The following is an 8,267-nucleotide window of genomic DNA, read 5'->3' on the forward strand; positions in this document are numbered from 1 at the left end:
TCAACGACACAATCTTTCCCTGGGCTTGCTTGGAATTCCCAAAGAGAGACCGGGCCGAGCCCCCCTCCCTACTCCCCACCCCCCGGGCTTTGGAACACCACCCTCAGCGCCCCAGCTTCCCGGGACCGCCCCCGGCCCACCCGCCAAAAAGCCGGGCCGGAGGGAAGGAGGGTAGACTGGGTAGAGATCCGAGGCCGCGAGCGCGGAGCGCGCGTGTCCCCAGCACCCGTCACCTGGCCCGCCGACCCTCCTCCCCCACCTCCCCCAGCCCCACCCACACCTTCCCGCAGACAGGACCCGCCCTCCGCCTCCCGCCCACCCCTCCCACCGCCGCCGTCCAATGGCCGGAGGGCAGGGCACGCTGGACAAGCTGCGGCAGCCCGGCCGGGTCCCCGCCCTGTTCCCGGTTCCCGGTTCCCCAGCCGGGCCCGGCCGCCTTTAAATGCCGCCCTGGGCCGGCGTGGCGAGGCCCTCGCCGCCTTTCTTTCCAGCACACGGGCGGCAGCCACGGCTGCCGAGCGCTCCGGGTCCCCGCGGCTGCGGCCACTTTGGACCTGCCCTCCCCTCGCCGCTCTTCTCCGCTCTCCTCCCCTCCCCCTCCTCTCCCGCCCGGCCGGCCCGGTCCGCGCCGGCCCCGGGCGCGCGCGCGCGCGATCCCGCGCCGGTGTGCACGCGCACCTCGGACCCGCGCCCCCGCTCGGCGCAGGACCGCCCCGGGTTCCCCGCGCGCGCGCCGCGTCCAGCGTCCCCCGCCGCCGGGCCGCCAGCCGTGCGCCCCGGTGCACCGCGCAGGAACATGGCGGGATCCGTGGCCGACAGTGATGCGGTGGTGGTGAGTGTGGCGGGGCGCACGCTCGGCGCCCCCTTCCCGCCGCCGGCTTCGGCTGGGGCCAGGGCGGGGAGGAAGCTGCAGGCCCGGCCCGGAGCCCCCGCGCCGGGGGACGCCGGGTACCTGTGAGCGGGAGCCCGCGGTGCACTCGGCCCGCCCGGGAGCCGGGGAGCTCTCCCGACGCGAGGGCGCTGGGCTGGGGAAGGGTGTTTGCGGGCGACCGCGGCACCTCGGTGCTCCACGGACCCCCCTCCGCGCTCGTGCAAGCGCCGGCCAGGTGTGCGCGTGTTGCACGTGTGAGTGTGAGCGTGGGGGCGCGTGGCGCCCCGCCACCGCCCCCACCGTCCCGGGGATTCCTCCGAAGAAATTGGTCCCCGCCGGGGGCTCCCGGGAGAAGTTGAGCTCCGCTGCTCCACTTCAGCCGCGTCCCCGAAGACAGGCCTGGGCGACTGTGGTTCCCAAGCCGCGGGGGTGCAGGGTTGGCGAGGGGCCTGCACGGGGCTTGGGCTCTCTGGTGGGCAGCGACCTTGAATTCGATCTGCTTCTGAAGGGTGTGAGGATCTCGGGGAGCTTAGCTACCGGATGGAAAGGATGTGTTTTGTTCTGGGAGGTTTGCGGTTATTTAATGGACTATGAAAAGCCATCGTCTGCAGATACTGCCTGTGTGTCTGTGGAGGGCTGCTGGATTCTGCCAGACTAGGGTGGCTTGCCTCCCCCCTTTTCTCCCTCCACCCCTTAAGAAAAAAAGGGTCTGAGGAAAACCAATCTGTGTGCTTCTATTTTTAGAAACTAGATGATGGGCACTTAAACAACTCCTTGGGCTCTCCAGTTCAAGCCGACGTGTACTTCCCACGACTGGTAAATGGTTTTGTCTGTATTCTGTGTCTCTGCCTGTACCTTTTCTTTTCAAAGCTCATCTTTTTTCTTGCATTTTCTAATGGAACTGGCTTTTCTCCTCATAGTCGGTGAGCTCTCTCTCCTCTCTTCCTTTGCAGATCGTTCCATTTTGTGGGCACATTAAAGGTGGCATGAGACCAGGCAAGAAGGTGTTAGTGATGGGCATCGTAGACCTCAACCCAGAGAGGTAAGGCGCGGCTCCTGTCACTGCTCAGATACCATGCAGTGGCAAGGCCCTGCCCACTTCTGTTGTGGTTCAGTCTTCTCTTCCTCTCCTTGTGGAGAGCGTTGCTCATTGACAGTGCCAAGAAAGTACCATGTTCCCATGAAAAGAATGTGTATGAATCCCAGCCATCATTTCTCCAGACAGCTATTTATATCAGAGATGATAAATATAGACCCACATTTTCTCTTTGACCCTTAGGAAGGCCAAAGGGATTTTTTTTTTTTTTACATAGTTTTGAACCCTAGTGTTTGGAGCAAGAACTATCAGTATGAATAAGAATCAGACTTTACAAGGTATTATTTCTTCTGGTCGATTTCTGGGTCTGCTTTGAGAATTCTGAACAGGATTAAGATAATGATGTATGGCCTGGGGTATTTAAGATCTGTAATGTCAGTCATTTTTTTTTCAGTTCCACCAAAGTTTTCACCAAATCAGTTTCACAGTTTTCACAAAATCAGTTGGTTTCACAAAATCAACTGGTTTGAGTATAATGTTTCTTCTCTGTAGCCTTGTGAAGAGTAGAGTAGGGTCCTGGAGGGCTTGGGTCATGTCGAAATGTTATTTCCAACTGTGAATAAATGCAATGATTTTCTTTTCAGCTTTGCCATCAGCTTGACCTGCGGAGACTCCGAAGACCCTCCTGCCGATGTGGCCATTGAACTCAAAGCTGTGTTCACAGACCGGCAGCTACTCCGAAACTCTTGCATATCAGGTGAAAGAGGTGAAGAGCAGTCAGCAATCCCTTACTTTCCATTCATCCCAGACCAGCCATTCAGAGTAAGTACCTCCAGTGCCTGGGCCCAGGGCCATGCTGTTCTTCTTATCTAGTTTGTGCCAAGAGCACTTTCAGAAGCCAGAATTCCTGCATGTCCAGGAAAATTTTCACCGAATGATGAAAAAAAAAAGCAATCAAAAGAGCTTTGTTTGCTGATAGAAATTAATACCCATTATGGTAGCTGTTGGCTCTTTTCAGCCCATTTAGTAAATACATGTGTCTGAACATATCTAGACCAGATTGCTGAGAATTAGTACTTAACTGGACTTAGCTACTATGACAAATATTATTCTGTGTAATCCCCACCATAGTAGTAGGCCTGTAGTAAATACCTGCTCCCAAATACTTCATTGACCAATAAATATTAATAAGTTTCCAGTATTCCCTGTACTTTTTCCTTTGCCTTTAAGTGGCTCAAAACCTTATTAATTATGACCTTTTAAGCAATTTTGTGATTTTCATTTCATTTTCTCTCATTCCCTTTGCTAATGAGGCCATGTGTGTATCTGTTTCCCCCTGTGGGTTAATTAAGCCAGCATCTATTTCATGGTCACAGGCTGAGTGGCTGACAGATTCCTTCCCATGGGCCTGGATAAATGGTGACTTGCTCCGCACTATCTAGCTGGCAGGAAACACAACCCAAATTTGCCATCTAATCAAGCAGCATTAGCAGAGTCTTCCTCTATGCCCAACAGTGCCAAATGAAAAATACAAGTGAATAATGTATTTTAAAGGACTTACTGAATGTCAGACCTGGTGATAAAGTTGTGTTCATCACATCCTGTTACTATATATCACAGTAATAACAACTGGATTAAAAGCTCTGTGTTCCATATAAGCCTGACCAAACAGGCTCTACCTACCCCATTGTTCTTCTAGAAGTTTCCAAAGGCCTGTGATGATTGTTTCTCTTCCCTTATAGAGTGGGGAGTCTGGAAAGAAGAATTGCATCAGTGATAGAGTTGAGACTATTGCCTTTCTAACCATAGACTGGGGAAGATAGCTCTGAAAGTGCATTACTGTGCATAGCAATGTTTCTTTAGGCCCCTTTGGCCAGAGCATCCTCTTAGTGATAATCTTAACACTTAGCTCATGAGAGCAGCTTCTGGCTGCCAGGAGGACATAATGCTTCCCAGCAACAAAATCAGAGTGAACTAATTCCTGCTGGTGATATAATTTTAGCAATAATATGAATTAGATGTGACTAATATCACATATGGAGTCTCTCCTTGCATGGCAAATACCAATGCTTTTAATAAATACATCATTGCACAGAAGTAATAATTAAATTCTATGGTGAATTACTTAAGGAAAAGGAGAAGAAAAAGGTTTTACTGTGTGAAATCAGTATTTGTGTTTGGCTTAACAAAGCCTTGTTAATTACACATTCTTAGTCCAGTGGTAATTACTATATAACCTTCTCTCTGCCTTAGTGTTGACTATATTTCAGTGTCTAGACTATCATTCCATGCTGCTAATGGGTACCACTTCTGCCTCTCGAGGGGCTCCCCTGGAGGGACTCCCCTGGAGATGGGGTGGAATCATTCAGGAGATGGCAGTAGAGACTGATGTGCCATACACATCTATGCTTCTTCCTGTCCCTTCCTACAGTGCAGAGAAAGGTGTTAAAGCCTAATCTGTTTTAAATCTTCAAAGGATATTGGGTAATATTGAGTAGTGGTTCTCAAAGTCTGTTCCTTGTTCCGGCAACATCAGCATTGCTTTTTTTTTTTTTTGGCCAGTCCTAGGCTGTGAACTCAGGGCCTGAGCACTGTCCCTGGCTTCTTTTTTGCTCAAGGCTAGCACTCTGCCACTTGAGCCACAGCACCACTTCTGGCCATTTTCTGTATATGTGGTGCTGGGGAATCGAACCCAGGGCCTCATGTATACAAGGCAAGCACTCTTGCCACTAGGCCACATTCCCAGCCCCTCAGCATTGCTTTTGAATTTGGTGGAAACATACCATCTTAGACTTTACCCTGGAACTCCCGCACTGGGACACTGGAGAGTGTATTCTAACCACCCTCTGTGCTTCTAGTGCATTCTCATATTTGAGAATCATTGATGATACTGCCTTTTGCTAAAATGAAGTTTTATCTTTATTTGTATTCTCCAGCTGGCTTCATCTAAATTGTGAATTGAGGTTATGATTTTGTTTCTTTCAGGTGGAAATTCTTTGTGAGCACCCACGTTTCAGAGTGTTTGTAGATGGACACCAACTCTTTGATTTTTATCATCGCATTCAAACATTATCTGCCATTGACACCATAAAGATAAATGGGGACCTCCAGATCACCAAACTTGGCTGATGCTGTTTGAAGCACTTAGATTTCAAGTAGGATCAGGTGTCAAAACTACATGACTGTCGGTCTGGAAGATGTGTCCTAGAAAGATCTGGAGACTTATACAAACAAAAGGCAAGCTTCACGGTCTCTTCTTTCTGTGCAGTTCAAGTCTAAAATAACAGTTCTGACTGGGGTTTGCCCACAGAAAGAAAGCTGTCGGACAAAGACACCGAGCCATTACTCCAAAAACAAAGTAATACCTTAATGCTGGATTTTATTCCGACTACACTAAAATGGATTTGTGATGGTTTGTGATTTGATAGCAAATTATTCGTCATTTCAAAGCAAGGTTATTTAAAAACAAAAGTGCTAAAGACATTAAAAACTACCACGGTACATGAAAACCAACAGATTTCTGCACTAACATGGAATTGTGTAGCACAAGTACCATTTTAGTCAGGGTATTTACATAGAATGTAGTTTGTTCAACGTGTGGGCTTTATTTTGTTTTGTTTCTGGAGGGTTTTTGGTTCTGTTTTGTTTTGCACAGCATAATGTTAACTTAGATTTTTTGAAGCTTTCTTGTAGTTATTTATTTATATTCAATATATGTACTAGAGAATGAGCAATGTCTCAAGAACAGCAAAGTTATGAACTTTGGAATGTACAAATATCTTAGGTCCAAGGGGGAAAATTACATATTATAATCATAGAACAGGTGAATTTATATCTGTTGGGTGATTATTCTCTATACCCCTGGACTTTTCTTAACATAAATTGCTCTAAGTGCTTTTGGGAAAAATTTGCAACATTTTGGCAAAACTGCTTTTCAAGTTGTCGATTATATGAAATTCTATTTACATTGCTTTTTCTCTTCACTATGAATTAGCACAGTATTGACTTAAGATTAGCTACTCCCTAGATTTGCATAATAGCTCATTAAGTTGTTATTAAATTAGTTGAAAACATGTACAAGGTGATTGCATAGACAATTTTTAAAATGAGTATTATATAAACTTTTAAAAGTATAATATGAAAGATCGTGGAATGCAGTGTAAAGCAGAAGCAAATGACCCCGAATAACTTACTTAGAAATAATTTATACCAACTTAAGCTGTTATCTCATTGTATAACTTTTCTTATGTGACCCTCACCAATATCCCTAAGCAATGCCTTTGGAGTTTCAGAGTAGAAGATGCTTCCAGCCATATTGGCTTGGAAGATAGTAGGATAAGATGGGATCCAGATTAGAAAAGGATCCCACTAGTTTATCAGAAAGGCTCATTTCTGGGATCTCAGATGTTAGAGACCAGCCAGTAGTGTGAATGCTTCCAATGAGCTCATTCAGTTTCCCTATACAACGGTAGTTCTGGTACTAGGCCACAGAAAGTTGATGTCCTGGGCATTGAATTTCACAAGCTGTACTGGCCCTGGAGAAAAGGACCCTTGGCATTGCTTTGGTCAGGTAGAAAGGGGGAGGAAGGGGTGCTGGGGTGGGGGTGTATTTATATATAATTTAGGTTTTGTTTGTACAGCTTACTGCGTTCTTGTTATGACAGGTCCTTGTCCTGCTTTGCTTTTGAGTTTTTTGTTTTTGTTTTTACACAACATGCAGAGGCACAGCTGTGACCAGGTCATGCTTATGTGTTGAGAATGTAGACAGTGTTTCAGTACCAAAGTCTAATATAATAGAGCAGACTAAAATTGTGAATTTTTTATAGGTGATATATTTGGATTTATCTCAACTTTGAAACTGTTCTGCACAGTTCCATGGTGTTTATATACAATGATACTTTGTCCAACAAAACAGGCTGCATATTGCAAAGCTTTATGTACCAGCTGACTCATTTGGCCATAGTCAGCATGGGGGCTGTTCTATGGCTCCAGGTATTTTCAAGCCAGTGATTAACTTCTCATGGCTTGTGAAGCTACTTTTAAAGAGTGCAGAGAGACACCCTGAAATATCTTTGTAGGGGTTTTGATTCATTCATGGTGGAAAACTCCTTGAGAAGATTCTTGGGTAGCCAACCATCCACCCCCACTGTATGACCAAGCAGAACCTAGACAAGCAGGGAGTAAACGTGATCAGAAGGGACTCTCCTCTCCTGTCTGCAAACTCATTAGCAGCCAAGCCCTTAGGAAGCTTAGTGTGAGAATAGTGTCAACCCTTGTTGCCTGTTGCCCTATGGGTCAGGTCATGGGAACCTCTTGGGTAAACCTATCAGGATTAATCTAAATGATGTGATGGTTTGATTTAGGTGGAGCTAAATGAGTAGTGGAGCTAATCCCACTGTCTTTATGGTTAGCTGGAAACTGGAACATGTTTGCACCTTACCCCAGCTTGTGAGGTCTAAGGTGTGAATTTTAGGTTGGAAAGTGCAATTGAAACCTTCACAGGACAAGTATTTGCGTATGTACGGAGTTATTTCTAACCGGAGCCCTAGTTTTGCAATAACCAAAAACCAAGAAATAACAATCAGGCTCTGGGGAAATAAAAGGCAGGCTTTAGACAATCTGTTTCTGCAGCAAAATTGGAGTAAATGTGTATATCTACTTCAAAGTTATTAAAAGTGACTTCTACTTTCTGGGGTATTCCAGAATTGTCTTAAAATTATTTTTTTAAATTTTGAAATCCCATTTCAAATCTTGCCAACCTCAGTTTAAAACCTCCTCTGAGATCATTCTGATGATTTGTTAAATGGCAATTCCTTCCACTTGTATTTAAAAGAAGATATTCAAAAAGAGGGAGAAAGCCCTATTGCCTTGAGAAAAACAAACCTTGGCATTTTCCAGCATTCATGTAGAAATAATGTTCCTATGATGACATATTTTCAAAGAAACACTTTCTTATTTACTGTATGGTGTAAAATGTTGCTAATGTGTTGTTACATTATGTCACTGCTGAAAGTTATTTGCACTATAATAAAGGAATTTTCTACAAAATGTCTCCCAGTTTATTGCATGCCATATTTGGCCCCTAGTATAATGTACTTAGCATAGACAGTGGGGGGAGGATGGAGGGGCTAGCATGGGCCACTCCCACTATAATCATGGATTGGACATGGATGAAGAGAAAAAAAAAAAAAAACCCAAAAACCTTAGAAGTTGCCAGAGACATAATGAGCTTTATGTTGTACATACAGTGGGTTCTTTTTAATATAATAAAAAATATATATAAATTTTCCATGCAGTAAATTCCCCTTTTGTGTACAAGTCTGAGTTTTAACATGTGCATAGATTCAGGATGTAACCATC

General features: G+C 45.7%; 1 protein-coding gene across 1 annotated transcript; it reads left to right on the plus strand.

Annotated features, from left to right (window-relative positions):
* The first annotated feature begins 679 nt into the window (after positions 1-679).
* On the plus strand, positions 680-7,959 carry Lgalsl (galectin like). The gene is made up of 5 exons (XM_048352612.1): positions 680-832; positions 1,616-1,687; positions 1,825-1,913; positions 2,552-2,729; positions 4,893-7,959. Exons 1-5 carry the CDS (start codon positions 797-799, stop codon positions 5,034-5,036), a joined length of 519 nt encoding a protein of 172 aa, XP_048208569.1. The 5' UTR covers positions 680-796; the 3' UTR covers positions 5,037-7,959.
* The last annotated feature ends 308 nt before the right edge of the window (positions 7,960-8,267 follow it).

This window comes from Perognathus longimembris, chromosome 8, assembly GCF_023159225.1.
Source record: "Perognathus longimembris pacificus isolate PPM17 chromosome 8, ASM2315922v1, whole genome shotgun sequence".
Classification (NCBI taxonomy): Eukaryota; Metazoa; Chordata; class Mammalia; order Rodentia; family Heteromyidae; genus Perognathus; species Perognathus longimembris.